This window comes from Neolamprologus multifasciatus, chromosome 4 (assembly GCF_963576455.1).
Source record: "Neolamprologus multifasciatus chromosome 4, fNeoMul1.2, whole genome shotgun sequence".
Lineage (NCBI taxonomy): Eukaryota > Metazoa > Chordata > Actinopteri > Cichliformes > Cichlidae > Neolamprologus > Neolamprologus multifasciatus.
Window position 1 is genome coordinate 10,693,622 of NC_140442.1, and position 21,911 is coordinate 10,715,532.

At 36.6% G+C, this 21,911-nt stretch overlaps 4 protein-coding genes and 2 pseudogenes across 6 annotated transcripts; 3 read left to right on the plus strand and 3 right to left on the minus strand.

Annotated features, from left to right (window-relative positions):
- Positions 1 to 305: 305 nt before the first annotated feature.
- On the minus strand, positions 306 to 6,399 carry LOC146519820 (hemoglobin subunit beta-A-like; annotated as a pseudogene). The gene is made up of 3 exons (XR_014873862.1): positions 5,557 to 6,399; positions 5,429 to 5,481; positions 306 to 492 (listed from the first exon to the last, which is right to left on the minus strand). The product of XR_014873862.1 is annotated as a hemoglobin subunit beta-A-like (transcript).
- Positions 6,400 to 6,479: 80 nt separating this feature from the next.
- On the plus strand, positions 6,480 to 7,755 carry LOC146519821 (hemoglobin subunit alpha-A-like; annotated as a pseudogene). Its single transcript, XR_014873784.1, has 4 exons — positions 6,480 to 6,486; positions 6,637 to 6,719; positions 6,824 to 7,015; positions 7,429 to 7,755. The product of XR_014873784.1 is annotated as a hemoglobin subunit alpha-A-like (transcript).
- A 250-nt stretch (positions 7,756 to 8,005) lies between these two features.
- Positions 8,006 to 10,079, minus strand: LOC146519822 (hemoglobin embryonic subunit alpha-like). Its single transcript, XM_085157931.1, has 3 exons — positions 9,865 to 10,079; positions 9,569 to 9,776; positions 8,006 to 9,078 (listed from the first exon to the last, which is right to left on the minus strand). The coding sequence occupies exons 1-3, from the start codon at positions 10,077 to 10,079 to the stop codon at positions 8,950 to 8,952; spliced, it is 552 nt and encodes a 183-aa protein (XP_085014057.1). The 3' UTR covers positions 8,006 to 8,949.
- LOC146519823 (hemoglobin subunit beta-like) lies at positions 9,956 to 12,435 on the plus strand. The gene is made up of 4 exons (XM_085157937.1): positions 9,956 to 10,061; positions 11,626 to 11,744; positions 11,904 to 12,126; positions 12,220 to 12,435. Exons 2-4 carry the CDS (start codon positions 11,653 to 11,655, stop codon positions 12,346 to 12,348), a joined length of 444 nt encoding a protein of 147 aa, XP_085014063.1. The 5' UTR covers positions 9,956 to 10,061; positions 11,626 to 11,652; the 3' UTR covers positions 12,349 to 12,435.
- Positions 12,436 to 14,297: 1,862 nt separating this feature from the next.
- On the minus strand, positions 14,298 to 15,222 carry LOC146519824 (hemoglobin subunit alpha-2-like). Its single transcript, XM_085157950.1, has 3 exons — positions 15,064 to 15,222; positions 14,753 to 14,960; positions 14,298 to 14,519 (listed from the first exon to the last, which is right to left on the minus strand). The coding sequence occupies exons 1-3, from the start codon at positions 15,156 to 15,158 to the stop codon at positions 14,391 to 14,393; spliced, it is 432 nt and encodes a 143-aa protein (XP_085014076.1). The 5' UTR covers positions 15,159 to 15,222; the 3' UTR covers positions 14,298 to 14,390.
- Positions 15,223 to 19,495: 4,273 nt separating this feature from the next.
- LOC146519825 (hemoglobin subunit beta-like) lies at positions 19,496 to 20,485 on the plus strand. Its single transcript, XM_085157940.1, has 3 exons — positions 19,496 to 19,740; positions 19,900 to 20,122; positions 20,208 to 20,485. The coding sequence occupies exons 1-3, from the start codon at positions 19,649 to 19,651 to the stop codon at positions 20,334 to 20,336; spliced, it is 444 nt and encodes a 147-aa protein (XP_085014066.1). The 5' UTR covers positions 19,496 to 19,648; the 3' UTR covers positions 20,337 to 20,485.
- Positions 20,486 to 21,911: the final 1,426 nt, after the last annotated feature.

Sequence of the window (21,911 nt, forward strand, 5' to 3'; positions counted from 1 at the left end):
TTTTTTTTGTGGCCAAAAAGTAACTTCACGATACATAAAATTCACGTTGGATCAACTTAAATTTTTGTGTTCTAGTCGAAAATTATTAAGTTAATTTTACTTAAGAATGTGTTTAATTGTGGCCAAAAAAGCTACTTCACCATACTCAAAAATATTGCTTTGAATTAATGTTATTCTGCCAGAAGTTGGCTTAACTCAAAAATTCTAGTGGAAAACGTTAACATGTTTTTTTAATTTGAACCAATGTTTTATTTATTAGAGTGTAGAAAAACAAAATGCAATTGAAAATGATCACACAAAGAGAATTTCATTTAACTGGAATTTTATTTGTCACATGCATCAGCTTCGAAGCGCTAAACGGAAACACTGCTGTAAATTATTTTGTTATGAATGTGAACTATAATTCCACAAGTTCAGTGGTACTGTTTGCCCAGGGCAGAGACGACCACAGCGAGGAATGTCTGCCAGGTCATATGGACATCAGCAGTGGCGGTCCTAGCCTGTTAGGCGCCCTGGGCGAACACCTCCTCTGGCCCCCCCCCCCCACACACACACACGAAGAGGGAGAGAGTATGCATAGTATGCAAACGGCTACTAAACAGACATCATACTTCGTCATACAATGAGAACAGGACAAATCAACAATTGACACTGACTAATTAATATTATATTATTGTATATATTGTTTGGAGTTTAGTCTGTTACTGTTACTATTTTTACCATTTCTTCTTGGAGGAACTGTAACCCACATAATTTCCTTAGGGATTAATAAAGTATTCTGATTCTGATTGTTTCAGGATGACCTGCCATTATCCAATGACACATCTGCTTACCTGTATCTTTTGCTCGTTTCTCCTTGAGTGATAATTAAATGTATTGAATTTTAATGACCACTGGGTTTTCATTTGTTTGGTTGCTATGGTGATGTGTAACGGGAGTCACGTGGGTGCTAGCGGCGACATTAAGAGGGCGTTGTCATTCTGTCTTTCACTGGTTTGATTTTGACAGAGAGGAGGGCTGGGTAGCCGTAGTTTTTGTTGACCGCAGCACAACGAGTTTCCCCTTGTTGCATTAGAGCCTGTGATGTTTAAGAGTTTGAATCGCGAGCCGATAACATTGCTCTGTAAACTTTTCAAGCACTTTAATAAACAAGCAAGCAATTCCACCTCTCGCATTATTGCGTAAAGTTGACAGCGCATCAGGCAAATAGGCAGGCTCCCTCCCAAGCCTCTAGCAACTGTGGAAGTCGCTACACTCCTCTTCTTTTCTATTTTTTTAAACTTTAAAAAAGGGTTGTGTGTGAGACTTTAACCCTCTGGTTTCTAACCTGGCCACTGGTGGCCACTTCACTTTTCGGTTTTCAACCATTTTTGTTCTGTTAATGCAAATGGAATGAAACTTTCCAAAGGTGTGTATTTTATTAAATTTTTTTAATTTTCAACATCAGCTCCTTAATAATGTCAATAATATTCACTATACACCACATTGTTCCTATTTTACTGAATGTGGCCACTTGTGGCCAATTGAAACCCATTATAACCACCTTTTTTGATTCCTTGTTACTGGCAGTACTATATTACTATATTTAGGTAAAATTGCTTTCATTCTAAACTCAACACATGAAAATTGTAGTTTTTAATGTTTTTCACCATATGACATCCTTGGCCCATTTTGTGCCAAGCAAGCAATTTCATGTAATATTCTTGGTTTCCACTAGGGGCGTTTGATGGGTTACCACACTCCAATGGACCAATATAATGAAACAATTTTGACATAGGTTTGGTCTTAAGGATCTGATAGTTTGTGTTTGTGCATGACATTGCAGCACAAACATGTATTTGCAAGATAGACTGGAATAAATAATGACGCATCAAACATTACATAGGCTGCAGTGAATTCCTGTGGATGCAGGATATTGAGCTTTGAGGTTCCCAGTCAAACTTAGCTTTGAAGCACATGTGAAAAGCACTTTTACTCTTGTATTTTTCATAAAAAGAGACCATACCCAAAATATTAACTCTAGAAACAAAAACAAAAACAAAAAAAACCCCAATCACAGGACATTTTGCAGAGTTCAAACCTGCAGCTGCAGCGCAAACAACAACAAACACTGTTTGTAAACGTGTCCTGGAGTTTATGCAGGTGCAGACGTTGCTACTGCTGTAAGTAAACCTAACAGCTTCCAGACCATTTATTCTGGCAATATGGCAAGAAGGTGGGAGTGTCCCCCCCCCCCCCCCCCAGAGGGACAAAGGGACCCCCTGATGATCCTCTAATCGCCTGAGCCAAGGTGTGAAACTGGGTGTGAACTCTGGCTGATTGGGAATCACACCCAGTTCAAAGCGTATAATATCTAAATTTGAATTATATTTTGGTTTTCATGACTAGGACTGGTGCTAATTTAAAAAATCAAGTCAATGAAAGTAGAAAAATGTTTTAATATATATGAATTTTATAGTATTTTGAAAACGTAAACATGGGTGGCCATTTTTGGCCACGAACAAAATGAGAGGGTTTTTTTGTTTTTCTGTCACAGCACAAAAAACCAAAGATACATAAAACTCATTGATACTTTTAATTATTGCTATGCATCTAACCTCCATCATGGTTAGAAAATAAATCAGTTTGCATGTATTATTTAGAAAAAAAATGGGGATTTTATGCTTTTATCCCTTTATCCCTTTATCCCTTTGTAAATCATTAAAATTATGTAATTTAACTGGTATTTAAAGGGTTAAAAGTCTGGATTTGAATTAAATTTTGGTCTTGATGAACAGCGCTGATACTAATCTAAAACATCAAGTCAATGAAAGTAGAAAAATGTTTTAATATATATGAATTTTATAGTATTTTGAAAACGTAAACATGGGTGGCCATTTTTGGCCACGAACAAAATGAGAGGGTTTTTTTGTTTTTCTGTCACAGCACAAAAAACCAAAGATACATAAAACTCATTGATACTTTTAATTATTGCTATGCATCTAACCTCCATCATGGTTAGAAAATAAATCAGTTTGCATGTATTATTTAGAAAAAAAATGGGGATTTTATGCTTTTATCCCTTTATCCCTTTATCCCTTTGTAAATCATTAAAATTATGTAATTTAACTGGTATTTAAAGGGTTAAAAGTCTGGATTTGAATTAAATTTTGGTCTTGATGAACAGCGCTGATACTAATCTAAAACATCAAGTCAATGAAAGTAGAAAAATGTTTTAATATATATGAATTTTATAGTATTTTGAAAACGTAAACATGGGTGGCCATTTTTGGCCACGAACAAAATTAGAGGGATTTTTTTTTGTTTTTCTGTCACTGCACAAAAAACCAAAGATACATAAAACTCATTGATACTTTTAATTATTGCTATGCATCTAACCTCCATCATGGTTAGAAAATAAATCAGTTTGCATGTATTATTTAGAAAAAAAATGGGGATTTTATGCTTTTATCCCTTTGTAAATCATTAAAATTATGTAATTTAACTGTGATTTAAAGGGTTAAAAGTCTGGATTTGAATGAAATTTTGGTCTTGATGAACAGCGCTGATACTAATCTAAAAAAATCATGTCAAAAAAAGTGGAAATTTTTCTTAATATATATGAATTTTATAGCATTTTGTAAATGTAAACAGGGGGTGGCCATTTTTGGAAGTTTTTATGTTTTTCTGTCACTGCACAAAAAAACAAAGATGCATAAAACTCATTGATACTTTTAATTATTGTTATACATCTAACCTCCACCATGGTTAGAAAGTAAATCAGATGGCATGTTTTATTTGGAAAAAAATTGGGGTTTTGTGATTTTTTTCCATTTATGAGTTCCTAGGATTATTTGATTTAACTGGTATTTAAAGGGTTAAAATTATGAATTTGAATGAAATTTTGGTCTTGATGAACAGCACTGGTACTAATCTAAAGAATCATGTCAAAAAAAGTGGAAATTTTTCTTAATATATATGAATTTTATAGCATTTTGTAAATGTAAACAGGGGGTGGCCATTTTTGGCCACAAACAAGCTGAGAGGAAGTTTTTATGTTTTTCTGTCACTGCACAAAAAAATAAAGATGTATAAAAGTCATTGATACTGTTAATTATTGCTATGCATCTAACCTCCATCATGGTTAGAAAGTAAATCAGATGGCATGTTTTATTTGGAAAAAAATTGGGGTTTTGTGATTTTTTCCATTTATGAGTTCCTAGGATTATGTGATCTAACTGGTATTTAAAGGGTTAAAATTATGAATTTGAATGAAATTTTGATTTCCATGAACAGCACTGGTACTAATCTAAAAAATCATGTCAAAAAAAGTGGGAATTTTTCTTAATATATATGAATTTTATAGCATTTTGTAAACGTAAACAAGGGGTGGCCATTTTTGGCCACGAACAAGCTGAGAGGAAGTTTTTATGTTTTTGCTCTCCCTGCACAAAAATAACAATGCATTATAATCAATGTTGATGTGGATCAATTACATGCCCCAGACTCTACTATTAATAATACAAGAAATTTCAGTAGCAATGCAATTATATAAAATTGCGAGATTTGAGGTTGTCTTCCAGCTAGTGCAGTGGACAAACAAACTGGTGTTTAAAGGGTTAAAAATGTAAAAAGTAATAATAATTTTATATTTATGAAAAGAACTGAAGTTACTTAAAAGCTTTATGCAAAAAAAATGGCAAAAAAACATAAAAATAATAAAAATTACAGACCTAATCTGTAGGTGGCCACTTTTGGCCACGAACAAGCTGAAAGGGTAGTGATTTTTAACAAAGCCAGAGGGTTAAATAAACAAAATATAAAATATACATTTTAAATTGTTATTGATCCCTTCACCCAGAGTCCTAAAGTGCATATTTATTTGTTTTACTCTTAAATATTTATTGTTTGTTTACTTGCACTGCTGTAACTGGAGCCTCGTCGTCTCGTCTCTCTATATACTGGACTGTATGCAGCGGAGATGACAATAAAGTTTACTTTGACTTCAGCAGCGAGCAGGCGCACCGAGGGCTCTCGCGCACACTTTTCGCGTATAGAATTTTGAAAAAACATCGGTGCAAATTATAAGTCTGTATCATGATGTCTGGTGTTTTCGTGTTTGCTGTTTGTTTTTATTTTGTTTTATTTTGCGAGTTGGTAATTTTTACTGCTCCAGCCAGCCAGAGAATCCCCCGCCGCCCCGCCCTCTCCTCCCTGTGCCGCAAGCAGCAGGCGCAACTCGCAAACGGAGGGCGCCCTTACTCCCATGGGCGATAGAAAACCTATGCCATTCCCAGTATGCGCTGGCTGATGTCGGGGCAGCATGAGTACGAGCAATTTTTATTTTTTTTTACCGATTCTCGTGATGCCGCCCCCCACCACGATGCCGCCCCGGGCAACTGCCCGTGTCGCCCGTATCTAAAACCGCTACTGGACATCAGGGGCGAAGACTTGAGGTCCAAACTTGGAGGCCAGACAAAAAGCGACAATTTCAGAAAGCACCTAAAATGAAAGGGATACAATAATAATGGCATGCTTCATCATTATCACTGGTGGAAAAAGTCTCAGATCACATACCCTGAAGTTGTCAGGATCAACACGGAGCTACTCAGAGTGCATAACACAGTTTTGGCGTAGGCCTGCTTGATGTTGTCCATGTTCTTCACAGCATTTTCCAGGCCAACCATCACAGTCCTTCCTGCTCAGGGCCTGGGCGCCAATTTCAGCCCCATAACTCTTTCCCCACAGGTATGTGATCGCGCTGAGCTCAGCACCTGTCCACTCGACCATATTGGTAGAGATAAGATTTTCTCCAGCTTCGCTAAAATTAGTCTTCGTTCCCAAAACTTAGGTCCCTTTTGGAGGACTTTATTAATTGGCCGCTACCACCCCTCTCAATCAGCATCTGATTGGATCAGAACCAAGACAAAGGCTTTTAATAAGTCAGATATAATTTTTGCCCGAAGACTGGAAAAAGACAAGAACATGAAACATTAAAAACACCATCAACTCGACATCAATTGTTCGACGCCATTCAGTGTCGAATATTCATTTACCAATAAACCTAATTGTAAATGTATATGATAAAATGTAAGGCAGAATTGAACTGATTTTGAAGGTGAGAAAAGCTCATAAGGAGAAAAGCTAAAAAAAAACCCAAAACATTTTCTTCATTTGTTATTTTTTTAAAGTTTTCTCAGCACCTGCACATATGAGCATCTAATATATTCAAGTGTGTTTTTAACTCTAACTTTTTAATATATAGAGGGTTTTTTTTTTCGTTCATTAGCAATTTTGCCACTATTCCTTTAGACTGCATGCCACCTCATACCGACATCAGTTCTTTAATGCATTCATCGCTATTTTACTAACTAATTTGACGTTAGGTGTTATTTTGTACTTATTTTACCTTATAAATACTGCGGGAGGTAAGATAGGGTAAGATAACACGGCGACTAAAAATAATTGAGAACAGGGTGTGGTTACTTTTATCTCTAGAAATGGCTTGTTAAACGCGAACAGGAAGGTGTGGATTAGATTTGATACTGGGTGTGGTGCAATTTAGTTCCATATAAAGAAAGATAGTAACAAACAACTTTCACCAGAATTTAGTTAACTTTTCCTTCTGCTGCGTAAACCTTTAAAGGCAGACATGAGTCTCTGGAAAGGACAAAACCGTGGTCCTTCTGGGATAAAGCGACTCCGAAAGCCCCTGAGATTGGAGCAGAGGCTCTGGGCCGGTTGGTTTTCATTATTTTCTGTTTTGACGATGTGCACACATCATGCACCACATTCTATGTAATAATTTCGCTCTATCATAACTTATCACGTTTACGTTTTACAGGATGCTGATTGCATATCCGCAAACCAAGACCTACTGTTCTCACTGGGCCCACCTGAGTCCAGATTCTGCACAGGTGACGATGCACGGCGCCAACATCATGGCGTCGGGAATATTGACGACCTTGTTGGAGGTCTGACCAATCTAAGATAGCTATATGCTTTCAAGCTCAGAGTGGACCCTGCCAACTTCAGGGTAAGCTTACTGAGGGAATGATTCATGCATTGCTCATAAGTCCATACAATTTCTCAATGAGCAAAATACTAAAAGTAATAATACTTTGTATATAAAGCTATAATGTTGTTGCACAGTACACACTGCAATAGTTACAGCCTTTTGCACACGCTCTACAGTAAAATGACAAATGACAAAGTTTTACAGTTTAGAGTAAAATGTCGATCAGAGCTATTTCTTATATTTTATAAACTTTGTAATATATTGTTTTATTTAATTAGTTCAGTATGTTACTGTTATTGTCTTGGAGGAACTATAACCCACATAATTTCCTTAGGGATTATTAAAGTATTCTGACTCTGAGTCTGAAATTTAATGTATTTCTCGTTATTTATGAATTAATACGTTTTCTCCATATTTATTTATTTATACAGATTCTTGCTCACAACATCATCTTGTGCATGGCCATGTTCTTCCAGGAAGACTTCACCCCTGAAGTCCACGTCTCATTTGACATGTTTCTACAGAACTTGTCTTTGGCGCTGTCCGACAGATACCGCTAAACTCCAGATTCAGGCGCACCAATCGCTGCATGGAGCGTGTCATCCGCCACACTACCAACACCCATTTTATAATAGAAGAACACAGTTACTATATGAAATTAATACATGTTTACATTTCTTTTACTTTAGTCACGGTATATATACTTGTATTTTTTTTTAAATTCTCAATAAAATAAAACTGTTTAACTTGCTCCGACAGCACACGCCTCGGACACGCCCCTTTACTCTTTAACTTGTGCAGGGTTCCCTGGTGTTTCGTCACTCATCCAACACATTAAATTAGAAATTCTGACTTCCTGTGCGCACGAGTAATTTAGGGATGATTAAAAACAGCAAGTAAAACACATACTTCTACTTTCATAGGCCAAACTAAAGTAATAATTATATACGACATCAGAGTCACACTATCAATGAGGAGCTGTTCTCAATGCGGGTGGGTGTGCGTAGACCATCTGATTGCTCTGGGCTGTAGTTGGCCTTTTTCTTCTTTCGGCTGCCCTCTTTAGATGTCACTACAGCAGATCATGTGCCTTCATCCACAAACATCCTCTGTGGTCCACGTCTTTTCCTTCTGAATGGCAGCTTTCCTTAGATAAAGGAGCTGTCATGGCAAGGCCCGGGCTCGCAAGGCAGATACTGCGGTGCACCCTAAAATAATCTCGTCGCCCCTAGTCACTGTCATAGTTTTGCACATGACAATATTGTTTTTTTTTTTTTTTAAAAGCTAGCATTAACACTTTGATTCTAGCTACACAGAATTAACACAGAATATGAATTTCAAAACTGAATATATTTCACAGTGTCATCCCAACCCCTTCTTTGAAAAACGTGAGACGCCAACCCAGGTCACACCCTATAAGCTGTCATGGTATTTCCGCGTGGTTAAAAGAATAATTTTCCCCCCCCTCGAAACTCCGTCCATTCATCCACCCAAGCTAATAATAATAATAATAATAATAATAATAATAATAATAATAATAGGAAGAAGAAGAAGAAAGCAATTCGGAATAATGACGATAAAACAGGAATAGCTGGTTCTGGGGGACTGCCTGGTCATTGTAGTTGCTGCTCGTTTAGGTCAATACTTCACTGCTGAGGTTCGTGCAGCTTCCGGGAGAGTCTTAGTAGCTCAAGCCTTCCTGAGAAGGCAGTACTACTAGCTCCAGAGGACCGTCACATGCTCTATTTTTAAGTTGTGTAGTTGTGCAGTAAATTAATCGCTACTCTTCTTTAATTAGTCCATAAAGAGAAAAAAAAACATTCCTGGTAAAAGCTACAATAATAATCCAACTGTTTAAAAACAATCACCACAAACGACCATGAGAGTTTAATTGCATTGGATCTTTTATTACAAGTCAGACTGTCAGTGAGTACTCGAGCACATAAAGCAGTTTATCTGTATTTCTCAGACAGGGCGAGAGCAACAGCAGCCAGGAACTTGTCCATAGCCACATGGACCTCAGGGGTGAAGTCCTGGGGGAACATGGCGGACAGGACCACGAGGAGGTTGTGAGACAGAACCTGTGGAAAGATGATGATCACATTGAAATGAATGGACTTTTCATTTATTTATTTGTAACCAGAGAACATCAATTCAGATCAATCAGTAATCTATCTAAGATCAAATGAAAGCTGAGTTAGAGTGAGTTTAATTTGTAGTTCAATCAGTGTTCACAACAGAACAGAAAAATTTATTTGGTAAAAGCTGTCATAGTAAATGGACCGATGTATATTTATTGCTTTTCTAGTCTACTGGAGCATTCAAAGCACTTCACACAACTTGCCTAATTGACCCATTCATACAAGTACTTCTTTTTCTATGACTAGGCTCTTTTCTCTCTAACATTCACACAAATTCACACTCCAGTGATTACACTGGAGTATTGCAGTATGCCTCAGGATCTTGTCCAAGAATACTTTGACAGTCAGGGACTGAACCACAAACTTTTTATTAAGTAGATGACCTCAAATAATGTCACCCCACAAACATGACAGTAATAATGATCAGTACCTTGAAGTTAGCAGGGTCCACTCTCAGAGTGAAGGCATGCAGCCCACTGAGGCTCAGAAGAGCTCCGGTCAGATCGTCAATTTTGCTGACAGCATCAGTAACTGCAGCCATCACGGTTGCTCCGTGCTTCTTCACCGGGGCAGAGCCGGGGCTCAGGTCCTTCCAGTGGGAGAAGTAAATCTTGGTCTGAGGGTACACTGTCAGCATCCTGGGTAAAAATGTAAGCGAACAAGCCAGCGAGTAAGAGACTGAAATGCAGGAGCAGGTTTTTGTAGGCAGTGTGGGGCCATATTTACCTAGAGACAGCATCACAGCCGATTTGTTCCTCCTTGCCAGCCACTTTAGCCCAGAAGGCTTTGATTGTGTTCTTGTCCTTTGCAGAAAGACTGGTCATCTTGCCTGTTGTTGCTGTTGGAGTTGTGTTCAGCTCAATCTGTGGAGGTCTTATATATGAAACAGGAAATGCACACACCCGACCCACCTCACAGATAAGGTCTTGGAATTTGAGCATGTTCAAAATGATATGTAACAGTTCCCATAAGACAAATACCAAACAAAAGACTCTATAAGGCAAGACAACTTAACAAGATAATCAGAATTCATTTCTTCTTTTTGGCTTCACTTAAGAAACATCTTCATTAAATGAATGTGCATATTTTAAAACTTAAATTTTCAGTGAGAGCCAGTTAAATCAAATCAGTAACCTTCCAATTTTTGAATTTATATCAGTCTAATATTACCATTTAATTCACAACAAGTCACCTGTTAGTTTGTATTTCTTTATCTATTTATGTATTTAATAATAATAATTTGAGAAAAAGCAAAATGGGTACATGATTATAACTTTAAAAAGGCTGTTGGCTTCAAATTTGGGTCTGGACAGATAGTTGGATTTATAGCAGGGCTTTATAGATACGTTTACTGTACATACACATGCATCTAAATGTTTATGGCTATATTTAGACTAATAAGTCAATGGCTAATTTATGTTTCCAAACAGATAATCAAAAACCAAATCCAAATCCTAATGTGGAAAGCAGCTATCACGGATATAATTGAACATAGAAAGTCCAGGGATGTTCTAATGTGTAGGTTAAAATTTAAATTCTGTTGTTTAGGCTATCATTTACCAACACTACAACCAAAATCTATGTCAATGACATTCACTTCAAAAAACCCTGTCAGTTTAAGGCTTATCTAATCTTCAGCAGGTGAATCCTCTCACAGGGCAGTTTAAATTTTTACAGCAGCTGTTTGTTCTCTACAGGAGCTCAAATGTAGCTCAGAGTGGACAGTTGCTACTGATATATTGAGGTAAAGTTAAACATCAGGTGTAGAAATTTGAGGATGAAAAACAGGTTTTAAAATATGGCAGAAATACTGAAAATATTTAAGAGAATGACAGAAAAGGTTTTGTGGATAACCAGAAAAAAACAAAAGCTGAGACAAAGTTATTAATTTTTTTTTCTACTTACAGCCAGTCAATAAAGGCCTGTAGGATGTGTGGGTGTATCATTCTTTTCTTGTCATTTTCCTCTTTAAGAAAATTCCTTGTCAAGTTTATTTATTAAACGCATGTACAAATGGCAAATGCAGGACCTTAATGCTATGGTTTGGTCATATGTTAAAATTAAAATCTGTGGAATCTGGTCCATTTTTTTTAAAAACATATGTATTATTTACAAGAACAAGAAGTTTTTTGTCACTGAAATTTAGAATTCATTATTTTCCAAAGGATATACTCATTGTACTTCATCCAGTTCTTTATTCCTATCCAGGTCTGCAAAATATTTTTGATTATCTTACTTCCAATTTTCTTAACTGTTAGGGGTCACTCAGGGCTGGAGCCTATCCCAAGATATAAGAATAAGTACTCCATAATGAAAGTTTCCAACAGATTTTTGGTTAATTTTGACAGTTAATCAAAGCTGAACTCAGAATCGTTAAACTGACCAGTTTAGCCAACTCCCACTCTCCAACTCCACCCAGTTTCATATCTTTGGGTGGAGTGAAAAGAACTCTTTAAAAGGTGACTTTGTAGCTCTGCTGACCAACAGCACAAGAGCAACAATCAACAAGACAAAATGGTTGTGTGGACAGACTTTGAGCGCATCACAATCCAGGACATCTTCTCCAAGATCGACTATGCAGTCGTTGGGCAAGCAGCTTTTTCCAGGTGAAACATTGTTTGTGTTTATATTGACATACAAAATTTGGGGTTAATTGAATATCATCTTTATGTGCAATGAAACAAGCTGGCATATTTTTTGCATTACACAATGTAGATTCTTCTTTTAGAACTAAGAGCAAATCAATTATTTATATATTCCCTCAGGTGTTTGATTGTCTACCCCTGGACTCAGAGGTATTTCGGTGGATTTGGAAACCTCTACAATGCTGCTGCCATAACATCAAATCCAAGGGTTGCGTCTCATGGAAAAGTCATCATGGAAGCTCTGGAAAAAGCAGTGACGAACATGGACAACATCAAGGCCACATATGCAGAGCTGAGTACGCTGCACTCTGAGAAACTGCAGGTGGACCCTGACAATTTCATGGTAGGCAATGCTGAACTGACGGCACTGATTCCCAGTATTGCGTGTTTGTGTGTGTCAATGAAGATTGCTAAAGCATGTTGTGTTGTGTTGCAGCTCCTGGGTGACTGCTTGACCATTGTGGTTGCTTCCCAGTTGGGTAAAAACTTCACTGCTGAGGTTCATGCAGCTTTCCAGAAGTTCCTGGCAGTGGTGGTGTCCTCCCTCAGAAGACAGTACTACTAAAGAGCTGCAGATGCCCGTCACATGCTCTGTTATTAATTGTGCCTCAATACGTTTTAAAAAAAATAAAATATTAAGCAACTTCAGAAAGTTCCCAGTGCCTTTCTTTTTTTCACTTGCTTTATTATCTTTAAGTTTTAATACAATGTTCTTTGCAAAAACCTTGTATGGACTGCTTAAGGATTAAAGCCATTTTTAAATGCTTGGATGAAAAGACTCTGCAGCTAATTGCTGCCTGAAATCCAGAACCCATGGAAATCACCAAATGTTGTTTCCTCTTTTGAGTTGCTCTGATAGACCTTGACTGTAGCCTCCAGTTGCTGCTTATTTGTGGACAGGCATGCTCTGTTGGACAGAGATCAGGTGATTGACTTGAAGACTGTGAACATCCAATTTCTTTGCCTTGAGAAACTCTTGGATTATTTTTGTAGTATGTTTTGGGTCATTATTTGCACTGCGAAAAACAGTCTGATAACTTTTTACAGCATTTCACAAATTCTGAGCCAAGAGTATGGTCCTGTAAATTTCATAATTCACCCAGATACTTCTATCAGCAATTACATCATCAATAAACACTGACTACCCACTTCCATTGGCAGCCATTCATTCCCATGCCATAACACTGCCTCAACCATTCTCCACATGCTTCACATCATGAGCTGCTTCTCTCCTTCTCCCAAATTAATTCCCAAATGTTATATTTTTTCTTACAGATCTCTGCAGGATCTTTCACATGTTTTCTGGCAAAGTCTAGTCTCCCTGGCTGTCACTGTATTCTGTGGTTTGTTGTAAACTCTATTTCCATTCATGAACACATCTCTTAATTGAAGACTCTGACAGTGATACACCAGCTTCTTTACGTAGGTTTTTGGCTTAGTTACATGTCGTGACAATTGGTTTTCATTGAAATAATTCAGTGATTATGCACTTGTCCTTTTTTGTTCTGGTGTTTCTGAGTTGGTCAGTGCATTCATTCTTTTAAAAAAAAAGCTGAGAGAAAGCCTGCACTTTCTTGTTTTGAATCCAGTGTGTTGGTGTACAAAGGCAAAACTGCACATTTTTTAAATTTTTATGTTTGTCCCAACTAATATGGAAGTGACATTACATGCTTGAGTCATTGTATCATGAACCAAGCAGCCAAGAACACACAGGCACAAATGTAATCTTCAAAAAAATGGGCTTTATTGTACCCCCAAAAACACAAAATGATTACAAAAATTAAAAATGACAAAACAAAACTTTTTTTAAGAACCAAGCGGAACATAACTCAACAAACTGACCTGCCCAAATGGGAAAACAGCTCTTGATGATTTGTCACGTAGCGTGAAATGTTACGCTTTGGGAGTGAGAACGTGTTGTTAATATAACACATACTCATATAAAACAACAAACAATGCAAAACAGAGTCTGTGCCACCGTTTGGACTATAGCTTAGTGCTGTCATGCATTAAGTATTAAATTGGTTAACTTATGATCACAGAAGGTTTAAAGCACAATGTAAACGTAAGACAAAAAGATCAAATGAATATTACCCAAGTATTTCAATTGTGTGGTTGCATGCAGCCATCACACATTGCTTAAGAAACCTTAAGACAGGTTATTCTTTTAAAAAATAATTGTTTGTTAATTTTTTTGTTCAACAAATACAATTTTTTTTCTGACTTTGGAAATGTGATGATAGTATAATTAATAACTAATAATTTCCTACTAATAACTATAGACTAGTCATGTTTAGGAGAAATAGTTCGCTGCAGAGTTTGACTGTAAAATAAAATTAAAACAGACAGAAAAAAATTATAAATATTCAACAATTTAAGTGTCTGTTTACATGACCCAAATGAATTCATTCAGGACGACTTATCTTCACCTGCCATTGATCTAAACTTGTAATGCTTTTAATCTATTGTCTAAACAAAAAACATTTGCTAGATCACAAAAATAACCACAACAGTTTGATTGGTTTTGTTTCCTTTTTTATTCAAATTCAGTTTGACAGTAAGAATTCAATCTCATGCTGCTGTCAGTCATCTGCTCATGTGTACACTTTAACGATATTTCTCAGACAATGCACGAGCCACAGCAGCCAGAAACTTGTCCATCGCCACGTGGACCTCAGGAGTGAAATCGTTGGGGAACACGATGGCCAGAACCACGAGGAGGTTGTGAGCAAGAACCTGTGAAAAGATGAAGATCACATTTAAAAAAAAACCGCCACGCTGTTAGAAAATGCATGCCAGGGTTAATTATCTCTGTTTATTTGAATGCTGCGATTCAGTATTCAGTACTGCTACAAGAAGTTAAACATTAAATGTACATTAAGCTTAGAAACAAAGAAACTGCAACTAAACCTTCATAAAAAAACACAATGAAATCAGGACCACTTTCAGAATTTATTGTATGTCAGTACCTTGAAGTTAGCAGGGTCCACTCTCAGAGTGAAGGCGTGCAGCTCACTGAGGCTCAGAAGACCACCGATGAGATCGTCAATTTTGCTGACAGCATCAGTAACTGCAGTCATCACGGTTGCTCCGTGCTTCCTCACCGGGGCAGAGCCGGGGCTCAGGTCCTTCCAGTGGGAGAAATAAATCTTGGTCTGAGGGTACACTGTCAGCATCCTGGATAAAAAAATGTACAATAAGTACACAGAACAGTACATAGAAAACGCAGGAGCAGGTTTAAGCAGTCCATTTGAGGTCGTAAGTCTTAATCCATATTTACCTGGAGACAGCATCACAGCCAATGTCCTCCTCCATGCCAGCCACATTAGCCCAAAAGGCTTTGACTGTGTTCTTGTCCTTAGCAGAAAGACTCATCTTGTCTGTTGGATTTCTGTTTGAAGTTGTCTTGACCACCAGAAACGCTTTAGGCTTTTATATGTAGAACAGTAAAGGGACAAACCCGGCACACCTCAGAGATAGCAACCTGGACAGGCCCACAGTGACATGTAACGCCTTTTGTGAGATAAACGGTAAACCAATTGTCATGCTAGCGTCAAAAACTACTAAAGAAAAAGAGTAAATCATTAAAGATGTTTCAATGGTGTTCACTTAATGAAAGTGCACACAATGGAAAAATAAATAAATAAATAAATCAAACAAAAGAGTTGAAAAGAGAAATGTATTTCTGAAGAAAAGAACCACAAAGTAACATACTTTTATAAATACCTCAAATTTAAATATCTGTTAGTCTATAGCCTACATTAACAAATTAAATTGTGTTTTTGATTTAGACTGATTTAATAACTGTTTATCTTGAGAAATGATACATTTTGATAGACAATTCAGTTTTTAAGGTGAGGCATACATTTATTTAGTTATTTATTTTTTAACCTATTTCACAAACAGGTTAAAAAATATAATAATAAAAACAATCAATTTAATGGAGTGAGAAAATACCTTTTTGGTCAGTATGACTGCTTTTGATTTCACTTTTGTAATGATCTCTTGTTGGATATGATTTGCATGTTAGTGCTCACGTCTGAATGCAATATCAGTTGTTTTATGGTCAAACCGTCTCAAATCAAGGCTTTTGCTCTACAATTTTTCATACATTGAAATCTGCAGCAGTGTTAGAACATGAATCTTTCAAAAACTATCAAAGATAGAATCCTGAAATGTTCACTGGTCTTTCTTAAAATCACAATTAATACAGATCCTGAAATTGAGACAGATACATTACAAAATGTGTGAGCTAGTTCCAAAACAAAAGAAAAACAACAACAAAAAACTCCAGTACTCATGCAAGTCCCATATTTGAGCACACATTAATTAAAAACTTCAAAAATTAGGAAAATGCCATTTTCAATATAACTTGTACCACAAGAACAACAATATCAGTAGGTTGTCCTGTCCAAATACAATAAAATATAGATCGATAAATATAATAGAGTTTTCAGATGATACTGTAATTATACCTCAGAAAGTAATTTTGTTACATGTGCGCATATTTTTAATTTTCAAGACCTGGGTCAGTCCAAACTCAAATCATCACATTTTTATAACATTTTCTGTTCAACCTTCTCCAGTTTGCATTAAAATGTTATAGTTCAAAGTTTGGACACATATTACAATTGCTGTGAAATTTTAGCTTTATATATTAAAAACTTCACCATCTAGTTTCCAGTTCCGCTTTCCCCTGTTTCCAAAGTTTCAATACTGATTGCTGGTAATTTTAGGTTCATATATCAAGTAAGTTTTTATATAGGTTTTTTTTTCCCCAAAGGGCACTTTCATGACATTTTTCTTGCTAAAGCCTGCAATTCTCTTTTTTTTTTTTTTTTTTGCCTGTCCCATTTGGTTCTTTAGCCGTCAGAATTGTTGTCTGAAGACCAACAAGGATACCTAATGGATTTATTTTGCCAAATGGATCATCATGGCATTGCCGTATTGGTCCATTTGATCGACCTTTGTTTTTATTATTTATTTTATTTTATTTTCAGTTGTTACAGACGGGACAGACATGAGTGAGGGATAGGAAAGGGAGAAAGAAAGAGGAAGGAAAAGAAAAACAGAAGGGGAGAGGGACAGTGAGAAAGGGGGAAAAAATATCTCCTGGATCACCTGTTGAGAGAAAAAGAATAGAAAACAAGCAAAAAAAAAAAACAAGGCAACATACTAAACACAACACCATCGCATTAATCTAACTAAGTGTAAACAGCAGTAAATACTAAATATTGAATGTTGTTGTGCAGCACGCAGGACAGACAGCGCACAATGTGCTTTGAAGTAGCAGCCAAGAAAGGTGTGATTTAAGTCTACAAACAGTGAACACCCGTGTGCACACCTGTGTGGATCGGCGCGCTTGTATTCAAATGGTTTCCCCATGTAATGGTCTGCAAGAGGATGTAGAGAGCCATAGCCTTGTCCCCCAGGGCATGAAGCAGGCATGGAGGAGATCCAGGCCCCAGACATCCAGAGGCCCCAGAGTGCAAGAGCCCAAGGAGGACCACCGGAGGGGCATCCGTGCCACCCTCATGGGAAGGGCTGAGGATCCCCAGACGAGGGGTCACCCAGTAGCCACCGGGCAGAAGCTAGAGGGAGCTGCACCGGCGTGCCCGCTGGCTCCGCCGGCAGCCAGCTGTGCCAGAGTGAACCGAGCCGCAGGCCCGAGGGCCCCCCGCGCCCCGCCTGCGATTGCAAGCCTGCAATTGCAAGCCTGCAATTCTCACTGTCCTTTCTTATTAAAATGAATCAGAATTGATAGGACAGATATTTGTCAGAGCATTGGCTAATAAAATATGAAAAAAATGTCCTGTAAAGTTCTGTGTTGGAGCACACACTAATAAAAAACTAAACAATGACACTAAAATAAACACAGAATTCTTCTTAACACTAGATTCTTATTCACAAAAATGAAGAAAATCCCATTTTCATATAACTTTCATGCTGGACTAAGCATGAAAGTTATATGAAATGGAATGAGCCATTTGTTTCTTTACTTGTTATCTATTATTTATTATATTATAACTTCTACTGTCCATGTGGCCAGGTTTCTCTTAAAAGGGTTCTCCTTTTGTTTTTTTCAGTGAGACTTTTACCTGATTAAATAAAGGACAACAGGCGAGTAAGTAACTGTAATTTGATATCACAATCAAGAAATAATATTGTGCTTTACTTTTTTTTGTAAAGCTGTACATTTGAAAATTTATGGATAATGAAAAGAATTATATTTTGGCATTAACATTTTAATTTAAGTGTTTGTACATATTGGTGGTTTGACCATTATAGAAACATAAAAAATGCTTTTAGAAATTAGGTGAGTTGTGGCACAAAACTCATATTGGCTGGTGATCTAATAAATTTGAACACTGCACTAAAAACTTTTGTCATTTAAACTCAAAGACGTAATTTAAATATAAACATTTTCAGTGGATTGTACGGCTAAGGGATTCTGATTTAAAATTTGAATACTGCAGTTAACTAACATTTGTACAGGCTCTTACGATTACGTTAACTAAGGTTTGAGGATGACGTTTGTTTCTGTGTTATCTAAACTTCCAACAGGTGGATCCACCCTGAGAGCAATAAATGTTTCCTGGAAATCTGTGTGTTTATCTAATGTTTTTTGGGAGCACAGGAGAGCTCACACGTGGCTAACAGTTGAGATTTCCCCTTTAGATAGAGGTGATCCTGCATTTCAGTGAAGTGTGAAAAGGAAAACATACAATTATGAAAGTTAATGAGGCTCAGATTAATAAGTGTGTTGTGAGTTCATAAGGCCTATGAACATAACTATAAAAAAAAGTGTTGGTCTTATGTGTAGTTAAATAAACAACAATACATTCTGTAGTGAACTTAGTTTCCTTTATGAGTGTATCTTATTGTTCTCGTCTTACTAGATCTAAACACCATGAAGACCTTCCATTAAGCTTTAGTATTTTTGGTGTCTTTAAAATACTGACAAAATCTCTGATTTCAAAATTTAAGCTCACACATTACACTGACAGCTTCTGTATTTACGTATTTGTGTTAATTATTTAAAAAATACAAAAATGTTTGTTATACTTAACATGTAAAATTAATATTGAAGGAGAAAAACTGATTTACTTTTCTAACTGAGATTATATATTTCTTTATGTCACTTCTTTCACATGCTCTGGCACCAAAAGCCCGGTGCCTACGCACTTCAGTAAAGATATTTAGATCTGGAAACTGTTTGCTGTTGAATTTGGGCACTTCATACCAAGAAAAATGATTGACTGATACACAATTTTAATTTTGAACAAGAAATTAGAATTTTACAGACACTTTAAATACCAGAGTTTCTCCAAAAGCTCTCTTTTCCATTGCACTGACTTACAATCTGGAGTTGGCTGCTCACTGCTCCTAAGCATTTATATCTATATTAGGTACCATGTGTTGGAGAATTATTATATAAATATATAAATATATTGTTCATACATTAAAGACTTACACAGCTACAGCAACTTTATGTATTCTGTATGACTAAAGCTTATCTCACCAGTCACAGTAATTCTGGTAATTCTAACGGTGAAAATTTTCAACCATCAAAACAAATTAAAAGGAGAAACAAAGATAATTGTTAATTAGATTCTTGATCAATTATCCAAATATGGATTAAATTTGTTCATAATAAAAGTTTAAAACTAAATTTTGATTCATTTTGATGGTTTATTAAAGCTGAACTTTAAGTTTAACTGGTTCATTAAACTGAACCAGTTTAGTCAACTCCCACTCCAACTCCACCCAATTTCATATCTTTGGGTGGAGTGAAACAGACCTTTAAAAGCTGCACACGGTGACCTGCTGACCAACAGGACAAGTGAAAAACTCAACAAGACAAAATGGTTGTGTGGACAGACTTTGAGCGCACCACGATCCAGGACATCTTCTCAAAGATTGACTATGCGGTCGTTGGGCAAGCAGCTTTTTCCAGGTGAAACATTGTTTGTGTTTATATTAACATACAGAAATTGGGGTTAATTGAATAGCATCTTTATGTGCAATGGAAAAAGCTGGCATATTTTTTGCATTACACAATGTAAATCTTTCTTTTAGAACTAAGTGCAAATCAGTTATTTATATATTCCCTCAGGTGTTTGATTGTCTACCCCTGGACTCAGAGGTATTTTGGTGGATTTGGAAACCTCTACAATGCTGCTACTATCACAACAAATCCAAAGGTTGCTGCTCATGGAAAAATCATCATGGAAGCTCTGGAAAAAGCAGTGAAGAACATGGACAACATCAAGGCCACATATGCAGAGCTGAGCACGCTGCACTCTGAGAAACTGCAGGTGGACCCTGACAATTTCATGGTATGTATTGTATTAATGGTACTGATTTTCATTGTTATGTGTGTGCGAGTTGAAGATTGCTAAAGCATGTTTTGTTGTGTCACAGCTCCTGGGTGACTGCTTGACCATTGTGGTTGCTTCTCAATTGGGTAAAAACTTCACTGCTGAGGTCCATGCAGCTTTCCAGAAGTTCCTGGCAGTGGTGGTGTCCTCCCTCAGAAGACAGTACTACTAAAGATCTGCAGATGCCCGTCACATGCTCTGTTTTAAACCCTTGTCTCAATGAGCTTTAAACAAAATAAAATATTAAGCAACTTCAGAAATTTCCCTGTTTTCTTTTTCACTTTGTTTATGATTAAAATAAACTATCTCTAATGACAAGTTAAACTTAAAAATCCCCAACAGTTTACTAATTTTAGTGTTAAAACACCAAAATGTAAAAGTTTATATCTACCTTATTAGCAAAATAAATTTCAATATCAAAAGTGAAATGATACATATAAAAGTCATGCAACAACCACCTAGATATTATGTGGTGTATCGAGTATAATGAAAGCACACCCAATGTTATGATCCCACTCAAAAATTATGATGTAAAATGAATCCATTGAACACACAGCTTGTAAAAACAAATGCGACGACTAAAAGGACTCCCACAGCAAATTTTTTGGTGCAGGCTGATATAACAATGAGAGCATTAAAAACCATGCAACCAAATGCATGCACATAATCTTCAGGACAAAGACCCAGTTTTTGTGGATTTGCTTCCATACATAACCACAGTGGGATGCAAATCAATCAGCTTTAATTCAAGAGGTTTTACAAAAATGTTTCATGAACTGTTTTAGAATTAAAGTAATTTTTATACAAAGTCCCCAGTTTGAGAACTTAAAAAATTATAGGACAATTGACTAATAAGCAGTTTCATGGCCAGGTGAGTCTTTTCCCTTGTTATTTCATGAAAAATGTTCAGACATAATATATTAATTTGATTTAAGAAGTCAAGAATTTTATAGCTTTTTGTCGTAATTTTAAATATGAGACTCAAAGAGACATTAATGTATACAAGCGAGGCCTTTATTATGCTGAAAAGCACAACCATCCCTTTAAAGAAACAGCAAAAACTTCAGAAATGACCATTGTAGTGTTTCCAGCTCAGCCACACCAAACAACCTTAAACGCAATGAAATACAAGTGCATGCTGACAAAAATGATTTCTATGGTGAAGAAAATAAAACTTACAACATCTAACACTCTTGAGGAGTTGTCGAAGTCACAATCAAGAGATGCTGAGTTTGCACCAAGGTCCATACCACTGATTGCACTGAAGACCAAGAAAGTCAAATTAGGCTTTGGCAGAAAGTATTTGAAAGAATGCAAATTCTTTGTGAAAACCCTTGAATTAAAGCTGAAAGTCTGGATTTCAATCACATATTGATGGTTTCATTCACAATACAGAGTGTATAGTGGCAACAATAAAAACTGTATCTTTATTCCAAATTTTATGAAGGTCTCCTTTGGTCTTTGTTTCTGGGCTCGATCTACCTATTTAGTCACAAAAGCTTTTTTCTACCACAGAGAAAATGGGTTAATGTATTGTTTTGTTTGAAAATGATTGTTTTATCTAATGGAAATAACTTAGTGTCCAGTGTTTCTGTGATTAAATGATATTTCTTTATTAATTTCAGTAATTGTCCACTTAACAGATAACAGTCATGCATCAATGGCAGCGCAGTGGTGCGGTGATTAGCGCTGAGTTTGATTCTGCCACCTAGCTGGAGCCTTTCTTTGTGTGTCTGCATGTTCTCCC